Here is a 24,287-nt window from a genome sequence, read left to right as displayed (position 1 = left end):
GCACATCCCCAGAGCAGTCTGAAATACAAGTACCTTTGCATCCAGTTGTCTAAATCGATGCACCATCCTGAAAGCAGAAAGAGAAGAGCGAGCTGAGTCCAGGTATTAGAGAAGTCTTGGCTAAATCCTCTCCCCCCTTTGCAAAACCGCAGAACTGCTTTTGCAGAAGTCTCTCTGGAGCTACGAGATGTAGTCCTCTTCTTTGGCCAAAGGCTGGAGCTAAGGCAATTAGAATGGGGATTTGTCCGAAGACTGCCTTGTTTGCCTGTATGTTAACAGAACGTCTGCAGTCAGCTCTGCTTGGGAACACCTGCCACGTTGGCTTCATCCTCCCAAAAAGGCAGGGCTGCAGGTGGATTGCCATTGCGTTTATTACAAATATATTAACTAGCATAAGAATTACTGTTAGTGCTGCGCTATGCCATTTTCCTTGTTGAGACACTTCTGCTTCCAATATAAAAGCTATTTTTTGGTATTTGTTTGGCCTCTTATCCAACACCAAGGGCATCTGGATAGTCTTAACATAAACACTTGTGGGCAGCAGGGTCAGAAGGACATGAAGAGTCTGGTCTTTCCTGCCCATTCTTACGAGCTCTTCCTTTCCATTTGATTTAGGGAAATACTCAAAGCTGCTGGAAGCTAGCCACAAAAATTAAGCCATCATAAACAGTAGGGTGCTGGTGCTCTTTTCTATTTTTCTTTATATTTCTCTTTTCTCTTACAGTATTATTCTGAAAACACTACGATAGATCCCAAAGATGAAGTGTCATGACCTGGCAGACAAGGAAGAGTAGTGTAGTCCAAGTCACCACCCCTCAAATACCATCATTCCAAATAGCATCTTGGACGCTATCCAGAGATCTTTCCTACTCACGCTATTAAATACAGACCTCCATATAGACTGATGCCACGCAAATGCTTGGTATTCCAGGTCTAACACTAAGTTTTCTCTGTGAACTGCATAAAGTTACAAAACTAAACAGCTAGAGCACTGCTGTCCACAATCAGATCTCAAAACACTAGAGAAAGTCAACATTTTCTCCTCTGGTGGAAAAACAGACTCAGGTGGAGAAGGGTGAAATCATATGATAAATACTCTGACAGACATTTGGAATAAGTGTGTTTAATACATTCACCCAGATACTGTGTGTATAATATGCCTCTATAACCCTTGCAATATTGCCATCAGCATTTTACAGACCAAGTCAAGTATTTTTGAAGACAGTCTGCAGCAGCGGACAAAAAAGTCATAATTTTACTTAAAAATTAAAAAGGCATGTTTATGCTGAGTTTATTTATCTCTCATTAGCTTGTAAACATTGAGGGCTGCTGAAAACTTGCCTTCACTAAAAATATTCAACAGAAAGCTAAGACAGTGAAGACAAAGAAGGGTAGTCCGATGAATCATTTGCTTTGGTATTGATTTTGACAAGATAATTTTCCTTCATGACGGCTTCCCATGCCAGAATTTCATTGTCCTCATTTTTTGAGCCTGGGAAACATGTGAAGAGAAACAACAACACTAGGTTCAGGTCATTTGTCCTTCAATGCTAAGATGCAAAAAGGCTGAGTGAGTGCTTGCATTCGGAGGCTGAATGATTCCCTTTTCACACAGAGCACTCACAGCCTCACTTCCCACCTGTGACATAGCTCTGATAAACATGGCATGAATGCATTTTACTGTATGCTCCTGGCAAACACATAAAACCTAATAAGCTCCACAAAAGTCTTCCTGTAATTTTTTGAGGCTTGCTAAACAGAAAAGCTTTGTGACATGGCAGCCACTTCAACAGGCACAGGACATTCCAGAAAGCTCCTATCTGGGTTTGAGTTTTCCATTTGTTTCTATATTATCCCATATTGGATTATTAAGAGTAACGTGTTAAGAACCATGTTGTATGACTTATTGAACATTTCAAAATGATGAAGCATTGTCTTCTTTAAAAATCATCTGTTGATCCTGTAAATTAGAGTGACACTGGACAAATCATTCTGAGGCAAAGTTCTCCAGGATAATACTTCTGCATTTTATCCTGTTCCAGCAGGACAGCACAAACCATATGGGGTATAATTCAAAAAAATAGAAAAGTTAGCTGAGACAAAAGAAGCCCACAGCTGACAAACAACTGAAATCTCCCAGTGCCCCTCTCACTTCACACAGCCTCAGTTGTTCTTCCAGATACCAACAAGCATTTAAGTACCCAAGTCCAAACCATTTCCATAAGAATTAAAGTGGGGAAGCCAGGATTTTGCAACAGTCAACACATTAGTGGGCTTTCTCCATGCAGTTCTCAGCTCCTGTCACCAGCTCAGCCACAATGATATTCTGGCTCTAATTAATTCTTCCATTTGCTTTTACAACTGCAACATCAACTGCACATCACTCAGGCAGAAATATCTGCCATTAAACAACCTGCCCAAAAAGGAAATTAAAGAGCGATTTGGACAGACAAAATGATTTAGTCAGTGCTAAGGAATTGCACACCCCAAAGCAAGCATCTTTCTCCTAAATTAATAACAAATCCAGACTGCTGCAGGGCAACAACCAGGTTGCTGATGGATGGGAATAAGTCTGTCAATTAACTCAACTGATTAAGTCATGACTAAGGAATTGCACACCCCAAAGCAAGCATCTTTCTCCTAAATTAATAACAAATCCAGACTGTGCTGCAGGGCAACAACCAGCTTGCTGATGGATGGGAATAAGTCTGTCAATTAACTCAACTTATCTTCTCTCATCTGCTGCTGAATGACACTTTAAAAAAAAAAAAAGAGAAAACACTCCATTTGTTGGGGAAAAACCATGTTAAAACCATTCATATCTGTGCCCTCTGACAGAGTAAATAAAGGGGAAATAGCTAGAGGACTGACTCAGCCACTCCTGCATTTTTGCCCATTTGGCGAAGCCCTGAGGGCCAGGAGACTATTCTCTTTCAGTCACAGCAGACAGAAGAGCCTCTGAAGGATACTGCCCTCTATTAGGCTGGCCTAGCAGCTACTAGCTGTATTTGCTGGGAGACTGGAGTGGAAAGGTAAAGAGAAATGCAACTCCAGAAGGTAGAGTCACAAAGATAAGAGAAAAGGCTGAGAGAGCTGGGTCTGTTTAGCTTGGAGAGGAGGAGGCTGAGGGGAATCTCATCAATGCTTATGAATATCTAAAGGGTGGGTGTCAGGAAGATGGGGCCAGACTCTTCTCAGTGGTGTCCAGTGACAGATCAAAGGGAAATGGTCACAAACAGGAAAACAGGAGGTTCAAGCTAAACATAGAGAAATAGTTCTTTACTGCGAGAGTAACAGAGCACCAGAATAGGCTGCCCAGCGAGGTTGTGGAGTCTCCGTCTCTAGAGACATCCTGCCTGGAGGTGTTCTTGTGTGTTCTACCCCAGGTGATCCTGCTCTGGTGGGGGGTTGGACTACACGATCTTCCCTTCCAACCCCTAACATTCTGTGATCCTGTGATCTCTGTCACTGGGTGACAGTGCAGGAGGGACGTGCTACCAGATGTTAATGGCAAATGGAATGGTTTACATTTTCCATGCAGAAATGCATGAAGATGACTTTCAGCTGCTGCAGGCTCTGGATGAATTTATTCAGTGCTCCAATACAAAAAAAAACCCCAAGCCTTTCAATGCTACAAAGCAGCATAGGCAGCCCTAAACTAATAGGATTAATTTGAAGACTTAACTGATTTGCATACATGAGGTAATTCTGCCTCAAAATGGCTTGAGCAAGAAAGCACTGGATAACTGCACAGTACTCAAATAGAGCAGGTCTCACAGTAGAACACAAAAACTCTCTAATCAGACAAAAACCAAGCTATTAGGGACCAGACATCACAACAATGCTCAGCTGGAGTTTTAGCACTGGGAGTTAGGGGTATAAATCCCCACATTCCAGAGAGAGTGCACCTTGAGTACTGAAGGAAGATTATGTCTGAGAAGCAGCCAGGGACTTGGCTTCAAATCTTAGTGAAGAGATTTCCAGCACCATAGAGGATTTGCGTTTGACAGAGATTGCCCTTGAAAATTTCCCACCAAAACCCTAATGGAGGAGTTGCAATGCACCTGCCACAGAGCGGACATGCAAGGAGTAAGGAGTAATCCAACTCACAACAAATAGATGGCTCTTTACTTTCTTTCTTACAGCAGCATTTGAAACACTTCCTCATCACCATGAATATGTAGGCAAAGATGACGAAAGGGAAGGGAATAGTCAAGCGACTGCAATATTCTTGGACCAAGAAGTAACGCTGGAACTTCCACACCTGGTCATTGTTCTCTTGTACTGACCCAACTGTGTAACTAACGGGCAAAGAAAGAGAAAATACACACAGCATTAGTTATTCACCAGATTCTCAATCAGAGACAGCATTTCTCTTTATTACATCAGGGCACATCTTTGTAAAGTCATCTTGGAGCTGTTAATTTTTACTGATTAGGAGTTTATTGAGTCAGTTCTTTTTAAAACGAAACTTGAAAATGGGAGGGACTAAAACAGCAGAGAAAAAACAACAGGAATTTACAAGTAAAATAAAAAAATAGGAAAAAAAATTTAAAAATTAGGAAGAGGGAGAAAATATGCCCCATACTTTCACTACGTTAGCTCCAGGCAATTTTCTTCCAACCTAGACACATGAGAACAGAATGCTTCTTTGCAAGATGCTGTGTATCATTAATTCATCACCTAACTTCTTTCCAAGCAAAAAAACCCCACATACCTAAAAATAGAGCTTTACAAAAAATTATAAGCTCCTGAGATTTTTAGGGGAAGCAGTAAGAATGCTGCAGGCATGGATCAAAGCTATTGTACTAAGCGCTGTATGAACCCAGCAAAGCAACAACCACAAGAGCAAACAGCTCACAGACGATCTGACCTTTTATTGCTGACATTAAATGGCAGATGGAAGCTTCCAAAATGCCTGTGTTGAGATTCTAACGGACGCTTCCACAAGACAAGCTAAACCTTCACCTGGCAGAAATTATCTTCTGTTTTACACTGAATTTCAGAAGTATCTAAAAAATACAGTATCTACCCTTTTCAGCTAATACTGGATACAAAGGAAAAGATTATTTGTTGTTAAAATCAACATGTATTTGTAATTACAACATATAGAGACACTGATGGGACTAGTATCTAATACACACTAGTATTATTAAAGATTGACAAATACGATGTACACACTAGTCACAGGAGAAGCCATCACAGATTCCACACACCTCTAACTGAATGAATAAAAAACATCTGGGATTGCTGTTTGCCCACCAGGCTTCCTGACTTCAGTGCAATCCAGCAGCCCTGCTTGATTAAGTTGTTCACTCTATTGTTAAAATGAACTATGCAAAGCTCTGAGAGTGTCGCTAGAGATTTCAGGCTGGGTCCTTCTATACAATCAGCTGAACTGGCAAAAACTAGGTTTTTACTGGCATCACTGTATAAATAAGAGCATTTACCACTAGGTGCTGTTAAAATAAGTGTTCTAATGAATATCAAGGGCTTCTAGGGTAGAGCTGCCTTACAGCTTTATTAATGTGAGAGGCTTTTACCCTTTCTAGTAAGCTTTGTCTTCTGTCCCCAGATTCTGTGCAGGTTAGGAAAACATAGGTATAGTGAAAGATATGCCACATTAGTGCTAGCTGCCTTGCCAAAAATCACATTTCTGACTGTCTTTGGAGTCCAGCTCAGTGTGGGAAATAAGGTTGAAAGCAGAGGCAAGAGCAGATCCCAAAGCTGAGATGTTCTCAACTCATCACACTAATCCATCTCAGGCCAGGAAAAATTTGCATTGGCATTCAGAAGGGAGATCTTCTTGAGGCAAACCAAGAGTGCTTAAGCAGTTCCTGTAAATACTCTTGTTGCCAAAGCAAATTCCTTCCAAGTCTGTCACTGTCGAAGAACCATCAAAACACGCAAAAATAAACACAGTGGACCTCAAGAATGAGCCCAGCGGTTGTAGGTATTTTTGTCAGGCTGCAAGGAGTGTAAAGGAGAAAGGAAGCAGGAATAGGAAAGAGAACGGAGCCACAGCGCTGATCCAGCTGCACCGCAGTTCAGAAGTGAGACAGGAGAACCACACACTCCTCAAGTCTGACATGAAGAACTTCCCATTATTAACCAAATACTCTGTCACGGCTATCAGTGTAAACTTTCAGAAAGAAGCTTAGGACGCTCTTACCTGAGGACCAGTAATGGTTTGCTGTGGCTGGTCCCAATGTAGTCAACACATATTTCATAATGTGCCCAACAGTAACCGTTTTTATTTGACAAATCAGTGCTGGCTACGTGATCTAGTCAGTACCACATTTCAGGTGTCAGATTCACCTGCATGATGTAACACCTCACAAGATGCCAGAATAAGCCTCCTGACTGGTACACTCGCATACAGATAAATTCCCATTTAAAAACAGAGGCAATGGCATTTTCCAAGACAAAGTCCTTTTGTACGTCCCAAGGAGATGCGGCCCATTGCCTGTGGTATAAGTCAGAAGAATAAATAGCAGGTCCACCAGAGCAGTAACACACCCATCATCTCCACACAGCAGTTCTGGTTAATAAAACCAGAATGTCATGAAAGAACTGCAGTAATAACTCTTTTATTCAGTCCTGCAAGGTCAGTTGTGCCATAACTCATACTCGGTAAAGCACTGACCAGCTATCACCCTCTGTGTGAACCACAGGCATTTGTACTAAGTCCAGCCTGCAAACGACGCTTAGAGAAGTAGTAAAAGGACAGGCAGCAATCCACCCCTAGGACACTGTACAAGTTTTGATCAGAGTGCTGTGAGAAATGCTGAATAACCTTGCCTTTGTTCACCTTCCCACACCACCAGGTCTGTCTGAAGCTGGGAAACCTGTCCAGACTACTCCCAGCAATTCCTCTGCAAAAGACACAGGCAGAGTCTCCCAAGAGCTGGCTTCATGCCATTTTCCAGGACTTCATTGCCTTTCTCAGAGCGATATCGACACAGAGATCACAAGCAAGTGATCGCTCCTTTAGCACCTACCCAAACATGGCCACGAGCAGGTTCACAAGGAGGATGTTAGTTGAGAGCATGTAAATGCAAACAAGAGGAATGGTAATCCACTCTGGGAAGCGGGGTTGGTTGTTGGCATCCAATTCCACGCACAAGGGCTTGGACTCGTTCCCAGAAAAGGTGCAGCGGTCGAAGTTGTAGGTGGTACCTCAAGAGAGTGAGAAAGAGGGCAAACAGTGAACCCTCTCCCTCTCCTTCACTTGCAGATCAGTGGGGTCCAGGCCCAAGTGCCGCCACTGACCACAACACGTGTGGCCTCCTCCTTCCCCACCTCTCCATCAGACATAAAGCCTTGCCTTGTTGCTGCTTGGAAGAGAGGGGTCAAAACAGGACTGGGCAACCATTGAAAGGACAGAGCCTCCCACCCACCCAGGAGAGCTTTCCCACAGAAAACAGGTACCGTCAACATCATCAGGGTACTGGCCAAACATCGCCAGGTATGGCTCATAGATGACAGATCGAAATATCCACTCCCAGCGGTGCTCGTTCTTCCTCAGGATGCCTTGCCTGGCCACACCAAAGGCCACCATCCACACAGCAAAGAGGAAGAGGAAGAAGAAGACATCTATCATCTGAAAAAGGACAACAAATGTATCAGTGCCCCACTGCATGCCTTTTGCAACTCATATGTGGCTTTTTTTGCTCTGATTTGATGTTTGGATGGGGAACAAATATTAGAAAAGCCTACAAAAGTCAGGAGCATTTTAATTAACTTTTTCAGATCACTGTTCCATGAAGTTACAGTCACTAACATACACTCAAATAATTGATTGTTCCCACTCAAGGAACTTCAACAATGTTTAAGCATCCATAAAACCAAGGCACATTTCAGAATACTGGATATTCCCTTGGCATCAGACGAAGTCCACCCACAAAAGCCAGATCCACACGCAACCACTATTTATGCAACAACTGTAGCTGCAGACCCTGTGCTGAGTGTCAGGCGAGAGCAGCCAACGCTTCTGAAAATGCCTCCCGGGATGGCTTCAAACCAGCATTTACAGTCTAGATGCTCTAACAGCTTCATCAATTTCTCTCTCAGAAACATACAGATAACTGAAGACTGGTAATAACCCAGCTGAGGTTCCCAATTTGGTGCAGACCCACCTCCACCAAGATTTGCCCTCCTACTAACCCCAAGCACCTTTTTATTACTCAAAACCTCATCCCTTTTGAAGAAGGCCAAACAATCCTGTGTTGTTGCTTCCCCCTCATAAGGCACTCTAGGACCAGGTAATCTCTAGACTCCAGCTCAGCAGCAGTGACAAAACAAAGGCTTTCTGGGTAAGCTGCAGATCACACTGTTACTCCTAGTGTTACCACACAGCTGTTTTTTAAATTTCATATATGCCAATCCTCTGCTATGGCATAAGACAACCCAATCACTACAGAAGTGCAGAAAGACAGGGAAAACATCTCCTAAGAACATCTAGCAATAGTCACTTCATGTGCCCTTTGAGTGTCATTCCCGAAATGCCCCCATAAACTTCAAATCTCTTTTCTTTGGAGCATACTTGTGTGTGTGTGTGTGTGCAGAGGTGTCACTGGAAGGAAGACTCAAGCAGACATACCTCAGTTCTCCCGTACCTATACAAAGCCATATCTGCAACACATTGAATTGGGTTATCCTCCTGTTGCCTTTCCCAGTCTGCTAGCAAACACCCCCTCCAAAGGACAGAACCAGCCAAGGCCACTCGCTTCTACAGTTACTTGTGTGATGGATGCAGTGGAAGACAGAAATCCTCCTCATACACCATTTACTGTCACTGTCTTGTTGCTTGTGTGAGTGACAAGAGTAATGCAATATACCAGTGAAACATTTGAGACACATAAGACAAAAGCTACCAGGAAGCAAATTTCCTCTTGTGTTCTTCAGCCTGATCTCTATTCTCCCCCTGTGCAGAGGGAGAGAAAGAGGCCGTGCTCTTAATTAGGTCCTATTTAAATCTTAATTAATCCTGTTTAGCAGATTTAAGAGGAGAACTTGCTGCCATCATCAGAACAGTGGTGATTTTCACTCTTAAGGAAAAACAAGGCATCACATAATTTATTTAGACTCTCTTGAATAGCTGCCAGAATCTTACCATCCTCTGCAGCATAATAATTTTGGGTCCTAGATTCCTGCTAACTGTGAAAATATGGATCAGCCTCAGAGTAAAAACTATGTAGTCCAAACAGAATATGACTCTCCCAGAATACCAAGAGCTTTCATCAGATGAGTGAAGCCTGATAGAGACAGTAAAAGAAAATCAAGAGAAACGTCGGGTAAAGCATGCAGAAGTTAGGTAAAAATACAATGAAACACTGAAATAGGGAGTGAAAAAGTGAGGAACTGGAAAGCAGAGAGCAGCTATCCAGGCCCCCATGCTCTCTCCCACCCACTCCCACCTGATGACAGGCAGCAGAACTGTTTTTTATGCACACCTCATTTACATCCGTCCTATCTTAGCTATGTCACTGCCGTGTCTCATCTTCCCCTCTAAACCTACTAACAGCAAGGAAATCTTTTACCTATTGCCACCACCCTCCAAAAACATCAGTGCAATGACTGCTCTGCTGCACTGAGGCAACAAGAACTAAGTTACAACTGACTGAACGATTACACTGTAAAATGTGTTTCCAGCATTTCTTTGTCGTGGTTGTTAACTCACCCATTCATGTAGAACGGCTCATGTGAGCTAATGGCATTTGGTTAAACTACTGCGGGTACAATTAAAGTCCCCTCAAACACCACACACTAAAGCTCAAAGAGTGCAGATTACCATAATAAATAGTCAGTAATAGGAGCCAGGGAAAAACCCAAAGAACTTCTGACTCTCTGAGATATAAACCATCTTACCATGCAACCTTGTGTGATACACTCTATACACCCAGTTTCATGACACTGCCATGAAACCTAAGCCTGTTTCAATCATCATCTTTTAAACATGCTCATCCAAACTTACACATTAAGAAGGGTTGTCCTGCTGGCCCAGAAAGATCTGAGTTCAGAAAACCTACCTCTGACTCCAGAGATAAATTAAACCAAAAAGATAAAATATTGCATGCAAATGTTCCCTAATCACATTATTCTTTTATTCGTTTTTGCAGATAGAGAGTCAAGATTTGGCAGTATTTGAGGTCTTCATAAAGAACAGGGAGTTTCGCAAGCATGTTTCCCAAAATCTCATTACAGGCTGTAGTCAAAGCCCAGAAAGGAATCAAAGCCACAATATGGCCACAAAAAAAGATACTACTCACCTGAACACAATTCCTGCTATGAAGTAGAAGATTGCTAGCGTATCCATAACATTCCACAGATCTGAGAAATACTTACTGCCATTCATGTACCACTGGGAAGGAAAAAGAGCAGAAAGTAACCACCACATAGCACTGGCCAGTGACGTGGGTTGCTCATTCATCTTGCCCTCCCCACTGGACGGCCTCATCAGTAAATATTCCACTCACCATAATGGTAAGGATTGTTGCTTTGCCCAATTGATTTTTTTGTCACATATAATAGGTACACCAGAATTCAGGTTGCTTTGAATTTCCCCCCCAAAAGAGGGGTTTTAATATATCCATCGGTGCCAGAAATTACCAGCAACACCATTTTACGGTTAACTTCCAACAGGACTATGGGTCAAAATTTTCTGTTTGGAGCTCCTTATCACATTTTCTCTTGCAGTCAAGATGTCCTAAGCTAACGGTCACGCACTGGGACCAGTTAAGCACATCAGTGACACAAACATTGCACCACAGCGCTGGGTGCTGTGCTCCAAGGACGTAACTCAATTACATAGGTCCTTGTGCTTGGGAAGAGAAAGGAACAGTCCCGACAAGAACTAAGATTTATGTACTTCGGGCTCACACGTGTATACACATGCTGCCAAAGGACCTCACGGTAGATCAAGGTATGCTCTAGCAAAGCTGCTGCCAAATGGGTAAGAGGAGTCTTGGTGTGACCCATCACGAGCAGAAGAAACACTGAGAGGAGGCAGACACATCACTCTTTAGGGGCAGGTGAAGTATTCTGGCTTCTCTTTCTTCACAGAGCTCATTCAGTAATCTGTTCCTGGCTACAGATATGTTTTTGATCAAAGATGCAGATTTAATTTATTCTTTTAACTATCTGGCACTCTATTTCTGAATTGCAATTCTAGTGGGAATCTCTGCCCATTCCCAGATTGACTGGTACTGCACCCTGGATCCAAAATTTGTGCAAGAACCCACTTTTGGATGTAATTCAGAGGTGACTCATTAGGACAAGTAGCTTAACCAGGAGAAATCTCCACCCGGCCTGAAGAAATAGACTGAGACCCTGATCATAACTTTTTCTAATTTGCATTTAAATAATCAAAGACTAGTAGAGTACTGATCAATTCATCTCTCTGTAACTGGCATATCCAAGGAAGGCAATTCTGCTGTCAGCACTTTTATGGGAAACAGAGATTGAGAGTAATTTCCTTCTAAATGCAGAAGAAGCTGTAAGTAGGGAACACCTCTTTGCTATTCCAGTTGCACAACTGTTGCATTTTCTTCACATTCCTGAAGATGGACAGTTGTGGCAGCTACAAGAGCATTGGGCTCAAGGTATTACCAGATGCTATTTCAGCATCTTGGGACCCACAAACACCATCCTTACTATTTAAGGTACCAAAGGCTGTGCACTTAATGGGGACAGCATGTCTGACATCCATGACATTAGGTTCTCTCTGTCTAGTAACTCCCTAAAACGTAAGTTATCTTGCTATACATGACAGTGAAGTGGTGTTTTACATGAACAGCCAGACACATACAGTCCAAACACCTTTCACAAAGCAATAAGCATATCACTGTACCACAGCTGTATTAAATGCAGCAGGTTTAAGTCTGATGCCTCTCCTATCAAGGGCATAACTGTGGGTGGAGGAAAGGAAACAGGTTTTGGTCTAAAGCAGAAACAGAGAAAACAGAGGCAGGCAGATGTAAACAAGTGAGAATGACCGAGACTGCAATTCAGTTCAGTCCTTCAAATATCAAGCCATTCCCACTGCTAAGAGTTAATGTGCATGGAGGTTCTGTTTGGATTCCTTCTTCCTTTGAGAAAAGTGGGTTTTCCTGCAGACCCCAAGAGTCTACCCACTCACCTGGCTGGAGGCTGGATTCATGTGGCTAAGAAGATGGCAGGAAAAAGGCACCTCCATTCTGACTATTGCCATGACAGCTCTAAAGGGGATATGAGAAAGTAGCTCTGGCTAGTTAAAAATCTCTAGGACCATCAGATGTGAAAATAGGGCTTAACCAGTGGCTTACAGCTTAGTTCTCTTGAACAGTGAAACAATCTGCTTTGAATCTGGAGCAATGTCTAGTACCTGTCACTTGCACAGACCCATCACTCTAATGAGAGGGCTGGTTTCTCCCCAAAACTAGTTATCTGACTGCAGCAGCTACAGTGGGACCACAGGCAATGTTACTCTTACTTTTCCTTTGATGTAAAACCAAAACCTTTTCTTTAAATGTTAAGGACAAAGATATTATTTTGACTGTGCACACACAACCTATGTTGGAAGATGCCAGGGTGACAGTTTCCTGAGAAGCTTGAGGATTGGGATGCTGCTCTGCACTCTGCTCCTTAGAAAAACAGGTTTGAAGCTAGGCTTAAGATAACTTTAAATCTTTGGTAAAGTCTCTGTGTTAGCTGCCTCCATTCCCACAATCAATGTGGGAATGCTCTGGCCTCTAGCTATTAGTGGGATTACTGGGATCTGAAGCTGTTCCACCTGCTCAGGGCAGCGAGAAATAGCAACATTGGTAGGAAAAAAAGTTTCCATCCCTAAGACTCTCCCCAGGACTTTTGCTGGGTACACACGGGAAGTGCAAGGACAGGTCCAGAAACACCAGAATCTAAATCGGCAGAAACAAATGCTCCAATTAGGGTTTTCATTGCAACAGAATCTTTTTCTTTTCTCCCATTTTCCTTAGCTAGTAAAGTTGCCTTAAACAGGGTACAGCACCTTGACTACTAAAAAGGAAAAGAAGACCACACAGCATGTTAAGCACAGCAACATCAACATTAAAGCAATGTCATTTGAGCTTATGTTAGAAATGTTATTACACAGTGGTCTGACCCAGCCGATCACCCACAAACACTCATGCAGAGACCAATGCCATACAGGACAATCAGAAAGCAGCACTGCAGTGAAACCACACACCCATTTCTCTTCCAATTCCCCCAGCATCTTCCCGGTATGCTGAACACCAACTAGTAGAGACCAGCTCACCTGAAACCCAACATATTTCATAGGTGCCCTTAACGTATGAAGTGAGATGAATATCAGCTGTGCAGCTGGCTATAAAGGCAGCCCCATGTGCTGTTCGCAGACACCAGCGCAAGCAATGCAGGCAGTCCAAAGCTGGTCCTTGGGACTGTGAAACTAGCCAAAACTGTATTTATGATTAAAAGAAAATGGGAAAATATATAATGACATGCTGCTCATTGGTTAAAAAAAAAGGGGAGGGAGGACATCAAGGCAGGATGTGGAGAAGAGAGGCAGGAATTACTTAATCTTGAGTTAATGCACACAGATAAATGCAGTAAATCTAACCTCCTATTCTCTACTTCGGCAATCCAAGCCAAGCATTCCTGAGAAATATCCCCAGTAGCATCAGCTTATCCACGCAGCCTCAAAGTCAATACACATTCCTCTTGTTGCAGGGACACTGCAGCCTTTCAAGCACAGGTAGGAATTCAAGATCAAGGAGTGGAATTGTATTCATTGTGCCTTGAGTTGCCTGAACATATTTCCCAAGAAGCGGTTCCCCTGTAACTTAGAAGCAGCCTGCACAGCCATACACTACTAGGAGGGGAAAAAAAACAAAGGCTTTTAATCTAGCACTAAGCATTTTTGGTTTGCAAGCGCTGCCTACTTGTCTCACTTCATCACAAAGCAGAATGAAGACCAGCACGTAAAGGAATATCTCCAGGACGGTAGGTTCTTTCTGGAAATCCATAAGCAACACGTAGGCGAAGAGCAATAGGAAGGCAATGTAGAAGATGACGGTCCAGGAGAAGACGACAAAGGGGGAGGTGAAGAAAGACACATAATACAGGAAGAGTTTCTTACTCTTCTCCACAGGCTTTTTCCTGAGGAATTAAAAGGGAGAACAGGTCTCAAAGCATAGCTGTTATGCCTGGAAACATTTCTGCTCTTCATCAAAGTAAAAATCAGAAATGTGCAAAGTCTAGCACAGGATATTAAAGGTGATGCCATTCTGCATCCATTGACTTCAGGTACACAAGTGAATTGGCATATCTTAACTCCAAGTCAAAGTGAGGACATGATCTGTCAAAAGCTTATTCAGCCATTAGATATCTTTATTTGAGAGTGACCAAACACTGGAACAGGTTCCCTAGAGTGGTTGTGGAGCCTCCATCCTTGGAGATACTCAAAACACAGTCCTGCACCACCTGCTCTAACTGACCTTGCTTTGAACAGGACATTGGACTGGATGATCTCCACGGGTCCCTTCCAGCTTGAATTGCCCTATGATTCTATGATTAATTGACTTGTTTTGCTTTTGCTAATGAGAAGCCAGTTGATTACCTGAATGAGATGAAACCACAGCCTATTAAAGGGAAGAAGAACAGACACAGTAAAATCTTCCAGTTCTTAGTATCTCTTGAAATCTCTCCATACCACTGTTTGGAAAGGAAATTCTGCAGGGAAGAAGAAAATAACCTTAATTGGTTCTAACAGCAACAAAATAACCTATTGATATTCAAAGACATTTGATTTAGTAAAAAAAAATGCCAGGACATTTCAATCAAAATAACTGGGTTTCCTGTTTCAACAATACAGGAAACTTTGTGTATTCGTTAACAGTGTGCTGGTTCCTTAGCCCAGCCATGCTCCAGTCTGTGTAATGAGGAGTTCAAAACAAGGCTGAGCAGGACTTGACCTGATTCATAAGGCACTTTACGCTGGGCAATACATCCACACTGTGCATACACAGGAGTTGTGCCGAGGGAGAAGTCACTTCAGGCAGTCTTTATCATCCAGCTCATTATGATTTACAGCTCTAAATCAAGTCTTCCCCTCTTGACTGAGCATTTGTGGGCAAATCAGCCACCTCCTATTTCAAGAAGAGGAGCCACACACCTGGTCCCCCATCAGCCACAGCCAGCGCTCTCTGGGATGCTCTCACAGCACTGCAGGCACTGGGTTCTGTGAGCACGGCTGGAGGACACAGCTATGCTGCCACCGTGCAAATCTCAGTGCTCACAGGGCTGGGAAACCTCACCCAGAGGATCTCACTTCCACCAGAATAGTGACTGAGCATTGGCCTTTCATGGTCTGTTCACATGGACGTAGCACTTGCACAGCAAGAATATTCACCTTTTTTAAGCTATCCAGATCACAAGAGTTACAGTAAGTAATCTGTGTGCCTTCACTGACATTACCTGCACCCCTGGCTGTGCAATGAACTGCTGGTCTTTAGCTTCCACTGCTAGTTCCAGACAATTGCTCCCTCCCCAGGCTTCACAGGAATAGGTCAGCAGCTGTTCAGCCAGATCTTCATCACTGCTGTAGCACTCGGTGAAGAGCTCTGGAGGAAAGAGGGCAGCCCCACACTGAGCTCCATCTTCAGGCTCAATTTCCCACCGACTTGGGTGCAATTGTCTTCTGAAGTATCATATTTGTAATATTAAAGCATGTAGATACAAAAAACTCTTTCCACATTTTCAGCATGATAAAACGATGTTGAAACTTTGCTCTACAACCACACTTGCACGTATTAAGCTTTTGTACAGAATGCATGTCTGGACAGAAGACTGTAATACTACACGAGCTCACACCGAGATAACATTAAGTTGGGCTGTGCACTAAAAATACTGAGTAAAGAATATGAACTTCTCCTCAAGTGATATCTGCCTAATCTTTTCTTGATCCATTTAGTACCGATCTAACAATTTATAGTCAGTCTCAGTAGTCTCATATTAACAGTAGGATCAAACAACACGGATGGTTTTTCACTATGAAGTGCATTGCAAACACAGGTATTTTAGAAGAGCCGTAAGCATCTTATTCTGCCCACAGGGTTGTTGGGCTTTTTTCTCCACTAACAATGCACATAGAGTGAAATATTATTTCTCTTCCCGGGTCTGGATTTTTTCCACTTAAAGGCAGTTCTGTTGGTGTATCTGTGACTGAGCACAACTGCCCTGGAGAGTGATCCAGTCTCTTACAAAACACACCAGCTATAAAGATCATCTAGTTCCAACCCCCTGCCATGGGCAGGGGCACCTCTCACCAGACTGGGATGCTGAAAGCCACGACCAACCTGGCCTTGAACACTTCCAGGGATGAGGCATTCACAAATTCTCTGGACAATCTGATCACTACCCTCACAGTAAAGAGTTTCTTCCTAATGTCTAATCTAAATCTACCCTGCTCTAGTTTAAAACCATTGCCCCTTGTCCTCTCACCACACATCCTTGTTAAACAGTTCCTCCTAGCTTTCCTGCAGCCCTTTCAGGTACTGGAAGGCCACTTCTCCAGGCTGGATAACCCCAGCTCTCTCAGTCTGTCCTCACAGGAGAGCTGTTCCAGCCCTTTGATCAATTTTGTGGCCTCCTCTGGACTCTCTCCAAAAGATCTATGTCCTTCTTGTGTTGGAGGCTCCAGGGCTGGATGCAGTACTCCAGGAGGGGCCTCACCAGAGCAGAGGGGCAGCGAATCACCTCTCTCGTCCTGCTGGCCACAATTCTTTTGATCTACCCCAAGATACAGTTGGCTTTTTGGGCTGCCAGTGCACACTGCTGGCTCACATTGAGCACATCATCAACAGCATCCCCAAGTCCTTTTCTTCAGGGTTGCTCTCAATCCACTCATTGCCCAGCCTGTATCTGTGGGTGGGATTGCCCTAACCCAGGTGCAGGACTTTGCAGTTGACCTTGTTGAATTTCATGATGTTTGCTTGGGCTCACCTCCCAGGGCTGGCAAGGTCCCTTCCCTCCAGGGTGTCAACCACACCACACAGCTCAGTGTCATCAGCAAACTTGTTGAGGGTGCACTTAATCCCACTGTCTATGCCATCAACAAAGACAGGACCGGAATAAGGAAAGTAAACAATTTTGCAGTTCAGAATTTAGGAATTCAACCCACCTTTTAACTGCAATTTATTCCCATGTCCTAAAAGTACTCCTGAAAAATTTGAAGGACGGCTTTTTTCAACCTGAATATTACTAGCGCTCATGCAGAAAACTTATTTTATATTCCCCTTTCTATTTCTGGGCACCATTCTTCTTCAGCCTTGCCATGACAGCTAGGAAGTTTTTCTTCCCAATGAAAGGAATTCTCAATTCAAAAAATAAAACCCAACCTCAACACCCACTTTCAGAGGCAATCTGTTCAGACAGGACACAGGGTTTCCGCTGGGAACAGATGGTGTGATGAGATTTCCAAGCAGTGAAAACACATTTGGCATTGAAGGGAAGCATTTAATGTTGGATATACAATTTCCTAAATAAAGCATTCCTTCTACTTCCTTTTGAGATGCCATTTCTCTAAAATTCAGGATGGATTTCTTGGGTAGCACTTCAGGCAAACTGAATGAACTGTCTTGCACTGCATTTTGCTGAACAAAACCAGCAGGGTTATCACTTTTGCTTTGCACATAACAAAAACATCACTATGCAATCACTGGTACACACCAGACCTGGAGATCATTATAACAAGTAACATTCCAAGAAAGAAAATAATTTCCTGATCTCTGACCCCTCCTACTAAATTTCTAAAGGACTTAAAGAAGGCACTTACCTACTGCTCTTGTCTCATACTCATTAGCAAGTTCCTCAGACTCCCCAGCAGCATTTATGTCATTCTTCACCTTCGCCATGCTTTTTAGGAGCTTACTGGCCCCAAGAGCTGCCAAAGTGCAACCTCTGGTCTGTGGAGATAGAGTTAAGTCAGGCAAAGCCCTCTGCGAAGGGAATGCGATATATACTTAAAACATTATCCCCCTTCTTTTAGAAAAGAGGGTCTGCCCTGTCATAAGCTACACTACCATCTTCACCGTCCACCAGTCTGGACCAGTTAGGTACCCAGATCTGCCCAGACTACACTAATGAGTTCTGATCAAAACATCTACACACGCAAGCAAGAAGCGCTCTGTTTTGGACATTAAGACCGAGGTGAGCTTTGGATATTAAGACCGAGGTGCGCTTTGGACATTAAGACCGAGGTGAGCAGGAGCATTCATTAGCTTTGCCTGCCTTAGCCTCACACTTACAGCCTGTGAACTATGTACTTAATACAATCACCACTAATCAAAATGAGAAATTGATTTCAATCAGATACCTGGGATCAGAACATATCCATATGGTGGAGTGGGTGGGAACTCGGCATCCAAGCTTGAACACAGGTGAGAACATACAACTATAGGTAAATGCAAGCTCGGACCACTGACTTACACATGGCATTAGGAAAGTATGAAATCCACACCCAAACACAAAATGGGTGTGTTTGGGTGTGGATTTTAATATTAATGCCACTCAAATTAACATTAATTCCACAAAATCATCTAGCAATTACCTCTAGTGGTTTTGTCTATGAAGAAGGATCTAGAGCCTCAAATGTCTACAAACCAAAGAGAAGGAAAGGAGAATTCAACTTACTTGCTCCCAAATGACTTTAGACAACTCTTTCTTGTTCTGAAGAACTGACCAAATAAACAGAGCTTGCAACGGGTGCCTTGTGATAGGACACTCATCCTGCAAGAAGGAGCAACAACTCCTCAGACCTATGCTCACCACTCTGTTTTCAGCTGAAACAAGCCCTATCCTGCCACTCTCCCGTGTTTGTATTTTCTTCCTTTTACAGCCTGCCCACCGATTCTCCCTCCTGGCTACCTGGCACTTGCCACACACTAATGTAAGTTGTTATATTTTATATCGATATTAAAGCCTTATATTTTCCTAATTGGTGTGGAAGAATCAGCCTCCTTTTTTTTCCTAAAGCTGGCATTAATGGACATCCAGGTCAAAATCCCTTTCTGATTTAACCCATGCAGTTCAGATAGCCTCATCCACAGCTTGCCTTTGTCTTTAGAGACCACAGATTAACATCATCTGAAAGGAATACTAATTTTATAACAATATGCCTTTTGTGTGTAAGCAAGACCACGAACTTCACAAAAACTTAAACAGAGAAGATTTTCTACACTACCATCTCCTTTGCATTAGCACTCGGGAATGGCAAAGCCATCACAAAATGACCGCTGAGCACTAGAACTTTTAGGAGGCACAAACTTTGGTGGAAACTCTCAAAGCTAACCAGCATTTTCAAATCAAACTTCCCCTGAAGCTCACACGTGTTCCATCGTATCTCTGAAGTCAATGATCAATTTCATAAGTTTCCTGTCTGATGCCTGAGCTCCAGTTTTGAAACTCAGATCTGGATCCAATGTTTGTTTGGCCCTACCATGCTGTGCTAAGTGAGAAATCTGGTTTTACCTGACAGTGAAATAAAAAGTCTCCCATTTTTCTTGTAATTAAATTACCCTTACATGCATTTGTAAAATGGAGCACTATGTTAAATGCAAAAGAAGGCTGAGACTGTTAAAACAAATCCTGCTACACCAGAACCAAAACAATTTGTATTTTTTCCTTTCAGGACAGTGAAATAAACAGCTGATCACTCACTGAAAGATGTATCTCCATCTCATCCTTGCTATTTTTGTCATCTCTTTTGAGACCTCTTCGGAAGTCCTCAACCATCTTCCACACAAATGTGAGGAGTGCATCGTTATAGGAGTTCTTTGCAATCTGCAGGTTCTTGAACACTAGGCTGCTGAAGTTGTTCGTGTACAGCTCTCTAAGGACCTCTGTGGTAAGGAACTTCCTCAGATTCAAGCCATTTTCCAAGAAGAGACGGACAAATTTGGGCCTGTCTTTCACTAGGGCTGTAAACATGACATCCTGCAGGTCAGCAGACTACGAAGAAATGAAAAAGCAAATAACAGGGAGCATGTGAGACACACAAAGCTTACCCAAGGCCTGACACACGTGGCTAACTGCCACATTTTTCTTCCTTCGTGCTGTCATAGTTTCATCAGAGTCAGTTTTTTCTGTATGCAGTTGCCTTTGTTGGATGGCCTAGAGTACTCCTGGCATGGGCAGATAAACTTTGCAATAAGTGATGTCAGTGCAAGGAGGAAGAGACACTCTCACTTATCATCACAGCGGTTGGGCCACCAAGACAGTGGCTCTCTTCCCATTGCTCCCCCGTCCCATGTCACTGTACTCAGAAGCAGTTTGTACCTCCCAGTTTCGGTCATTGGTGAAGATCTCATCACTGGCCAGGTCCAACTGATTCCATTCCAGCAGCAGCTTCAGCTGCCCGTTCCAGTTATCTCTGTCGTGTTCATTGGTGCTGAAAGCTGCAGAGCAGGAACAATCCTTTAGGCAAAAGACCAGAGACAAAAGAGCGGCCTGGCACACTTCTTCATCCCTGCTTTTCACGCTGTACTTGAAAAGATCTCTATCAAGGGTCTTTCCCCAGACTCATGGGCATCTTCCTGATTGGGTTTAGATGACCCTGGAGGCTTGGAGACATATTTATGGTCCAACATAGGCCACAAACAAGCTGCTAGGAGCACCTTATCAGCCAAAATCAGCACAACATCACCTTCAGACTCCTCAGTGTCCTCCACATCCTCCACACAAAAGAAATTCTACAGGATTTACGACAGGGCCCTTCACAGGAAGGGTCATGAGAAGCTGTAATGTTCACAGGCTTTCTCCGTGCACAGATGGGAAAATGAGGTCAGCCCAGCAACCCCCACTGAGTACCAGTTCTGCTCCAGAGTAGTGGGGAGCCCAGGTCTGAATTACCCATGGTAGCAAGTCACTGGGTAGCAACCCTGTACATTGACTGTTAGGCAACTGGATGCTTCTCCCGCTGCTGAATCCCAGTCAAACCTCTTCAGTCCACATATATACCAAGAAATACTTGATTTACATTGCAGGAGCAATCCACTTCTGCAGTATAATCAGAAAAGACCCTTTGCTTGGCTTCCTGTCTCCCTGTTGCATTGCATACTTGTATGCCACTCTCTGAGGTGCTATCCCAGCATTCCCCAAGCTCTGCTAAATAACTTCCCAGCTATCTTGACTGGATTTTGATCTCACCCATGCTAACAGATCCCATAATGCTGCCATGGCCTGCCCACACCACTTGAGATGAAGACAGACCCCACACTGTGGCAGGAGCTTGACTCTAGACAGACGGCACTGCTCTAAGGATCACTGTTCTAGAAAATAAATAGCCATCTTTTTCGAAAACAAAAACAAACAAAGAAAACAACAGTAAAACCCAAGAAAAAAACAATTACTTGCCTTTGTACAGGGCAAAAGAAATGGCATTGCTCACAATTTCATCTCCAGCTTCTTCTATTTTTATTACTGTCAGTAAATGAGGGTTCTCAAGGACTTCTTTGATCTACAAAAAGGAAAAGTTCCATTTCAAAGCAATCTAAGCTGTTTAGTAGTTGATCTCCTACAGTATCTTTAAAAGAAATTGCTGCTTCTCATTTCCATGTACAGCTAAAATTTAATCAAGTCCAGATAGTAGATAATAAGATTTACTTTAAAGTTACCGAAGTACAAGATTAATTATCCTCTGAACATACAGCAAATAACTGTGATTTCCCTGTGCAGAACATTACAAGCAAAAAGATATAATCTTAGTAATTAGAAACTACTCATAAAGGAAAAAACAGATTCTGACAGCACAAATTCAAACAAATGTTTAGCAGTTTATTAGAGAACAGTCTCTATCTCCTTGTGCTTTGTCAAAAAAAGAGATAACTTTGCACATAATCAGGTCTTATAAAGTCACTTTCATTCTAGCATAGAGAAAACAAATAATCTATTGGTGACTGCAGGAGCGGGAACACTCTGCCAAGCTCTGACTAGGATTTGACTCAGGCCTTGCCAGAAACAATAGCTGCTTAAACTTCCCAGAAGCTGTGCTTGGTTTGTATCCAAGGAATCATTGATATATCATGGCAAGGAGCCCCACGCATCCTACAGGTATCACCAGCTAGCAACATCCCTGATTTAGAAGTCACTAGCTGCTCCTGACCTCCTAGTCCCTCTACTCTTCTCCCACTTCCAGCCTTGCCAGCTTGCTGCAGTAGCACACACTTACCCATTTGATCCAGCTTTCAGTCTCCTCTTCCGAGAGCCTTGAAATGGTGCGAGGTAGGTACCTGAGCAAGCTCTCCTTGACACATGAAGAAGCAAGAGTGCCTTCTGCCTCCATCAAGCTAGCAATAACGTCCGCAATCCGTCCAGAGCCTTCCACCACAACACAGGGAATCTTACTCTTGATGGCCACATTGATAGACTAGGGAGCCAGAGAGGGAGAGGTCATCACTTGAAGCATGACTGTGTTACCAGAACCTACTACTCAGTAGGAAAGCCTAGAGACTGTAGCTCTGACTTGGGCAAGAATAGCATAAACCATGGTCCAGAACAGTATTTTTGTTACTACCCCCAAATACTTAAACCAATGACAAGTCTCTAAAACAGCATTCATCTAATGACAGAGCCCCACAGAAACTGAGGGACAGAGATCACTATCTGCCAAATCTTAGAACTGATTAGCAGATCAGAAAATTTGCTTATGTTCTTTCTCACACAGCAATCTCGTACACAGCTGATCAGCAAGAAGGACCATGAGCCCTCCTGTCACAAAGCCCACAATGGGAGACATTAATTTCATTTGTGTCATCTCCACTGAGAACACAGTCACCAGAATATAAGCTGTCTGCCAGCAAGTCGTACAAAAGGAGTCAATGCAAATTATCATCAATGACTGGAAATACAGAGTATCTATTAACTATCTGAAAAGACAGTTTTGTGAGAACAAAAAAATCAACTTGCAGTCATCAAAATCAGGAGCATGGCACTCCTGTCACTTGTATAGTGGATCTGTGACAAAAGCAAGGTATTTTTTCTTACCAGCTAGGTCAAAAGGGTTTTCTTAAGAAGGGTCCAGCTAACACACACGTTTTGCATCACTAGGAGTTTAAAACAGAAGCTTGAAACAGTTTTACTTCTCCTCTGCTAAAGCTGATTCCTGTCATCTTGTACCACTGACAGAAGCTGAGAAAGAGGGAGTATTTCCTGGCCAACACCACTAAGGTCAAGGCAAACCAAGGGCAGATGCCCACAGCATGGGACCTGCTGTGTCACCTTGGACTGATCAGAGACTCAATTTACTCCTTGAGCACACAGCTTCACCTACAAATGGGCAAGAAGGCAGAGACGAATGTCTCCGTACACTAGTAACATGGATGAATAGCCAAGAGGCTGGCATGGACCCTTAACTGAAATATCATCCAGTTACTTTTCAGAGGAGCCTCTTCCTAGGAAATAAGCATTTGATTTAACAAGGTTTTTATTCATTCTGATTAGATACCTAGTAAGTCTGTGTTATTTATAATTTCTTAACAGTGGATTTGAGGTTTCTCCATAATATATGTGTAACTACAAGACTGCCCAACTAACTATACTGCATAGCATATGGAAACAGTTCTTTCAGTGATAGCCAAAACCTCTCTTAAACATTGCCAATTTAGAGCTAAAAGGAGATTCAACATGTCACATTAGCAATGAAGTGCTAACTGAGACTGTTTTTGAATTTACTTTGTTTGTCATCCTACCAAGCAAAATAGTTTGAATAGACAATATTAACATCATAGTTCTGGTCAAAACAGGCAGCACCAAGATCACCTCTTCAAAAGAAGCAATTATAAATATCACTCTGTTTCAGTTTTACTGACTCACTCTCTTCGTTGCATCCTATCTTTTTGCAAACTCCAGCTCCTTCCCCAGCTCTTTCTCAAGGTCCTGCAGCCCAGGCTACATCAGCTGCTCTTCTTGATGTTGGTCAGAGCCACCTCATCCTCAAGCGCTACCACTCCTTTTCCATACAGCCTGGTTGCACATCCCCTCACTTTGAATCCCCTGGTGCCAGGTCCCTTTGCTCCCTCAGTCACACTCTCCTCACGTGGGCCACTTTTGGGGGTTTTTTAACTGAAACAAACTTCACAAGCTTAAAAGCACTTACAAGCAAGGTCTTTCTATAGCAAGTGCTGGGCAAGCTTCAGTAAATAAGAGGACTATCAAGTTGCTTGTGGAGCAATCTGTCTTAAATATTAGAGCGATGTCCCTACTGTCACACCTGGAAATAAGTAAAAGCAAAACTTACTTTCAGAGTCTCTTTC

At 43.0% G+C, this 24,287-nt stretch overlaps 1 protein-coding gene across 1 annotated transcript in view; it reads right to left on the bottom strand.

Annotated features, from left to right (window-relative positions):
- Positions 1-33: 33 nt before the first annotated feature.
- The window catches only part of TRPM8 (transient receptor potential cation channel, subfamily M, member 8), a gene marked incomplete at its 3' end in the record, with an annotated part of 35,318 nt that continues 11,064 nt past the window's right edge, over positions 34-24,287 (bottom strand). Inside the window, exons 7-23 of the mRNA XM_009866992.1 lie at positions 24,237-24,244; positions 22,205-22,402; positions 21,391-21,493; positions 20,314-20,432; positions 19,696-19,986; positions 18,670-18,765; positions 17,813-17,942; positions 15,454-15,599; positions 14,597-14,709; positions 13,920-14,136; positions 10,272-10,363; positions 9,116-9,257; positions 7,432-7,603; positions 7,002-7,179; positions 4,111-4,301; positions 1,384-1,492; positions 34-67 (exon numbers count right to left, since the gene is read on the bottom strand). Coding sequence (XP_009865294.1) covers positions 34-67; positions 1,384-1,492; positions 4,111-4,301; positions 7,002-7,179; positions 7,432-7,603; positions 9,116-9,257; positions 10,272-10,363; positions 13,920-14,136; positions 14,597-14,709; positions 15,454-15,599; positions 17,813-17,942; positions 18,670-18,765; positions 19,696-19,986; positions 20,314-20,432; positions 21,391-21,493; positions 22,205-22,402; positions 24,237-24,244 — 2,339 coding nt within the window. The remainder of the gene's footprint in view (positions 68-1,383; positions 1,493-4,110; positions 4,302-7,001; positions 7,180-7,431; positions 7,604-9,115; positions 9,258-10,271; positions 10,364-13,919; positions 14,137-14,596; positions 14,710-15,453; positions 15,600-17,812; positions 17,943-18,669; positions 18,766-19,695; positions 19,987-20,313; positions 20,433-21,390; positions 21,494-22,204; positions 22,403-24,236; positions 24,245-24,287) is intronic.

Source organism: Apaloderma vittatum, unplaced genomic scaffold (assembly GCF_000703405.1).
Source record: "Apaloderma vittatum isolate BGI_N311 unplaced genomic scaffold, ASM70340v1 scaffold2803, whole genome shotgun sequence".
NCBI lineage: Eukaryota > Metazoa > Chordata > Aves > Trogoniformes > Trogonidae > Apaloderma > Apaloderma vittatum.
This window is presented reverse-complemented; position numbering and strand designations above follow the sequence as displayed.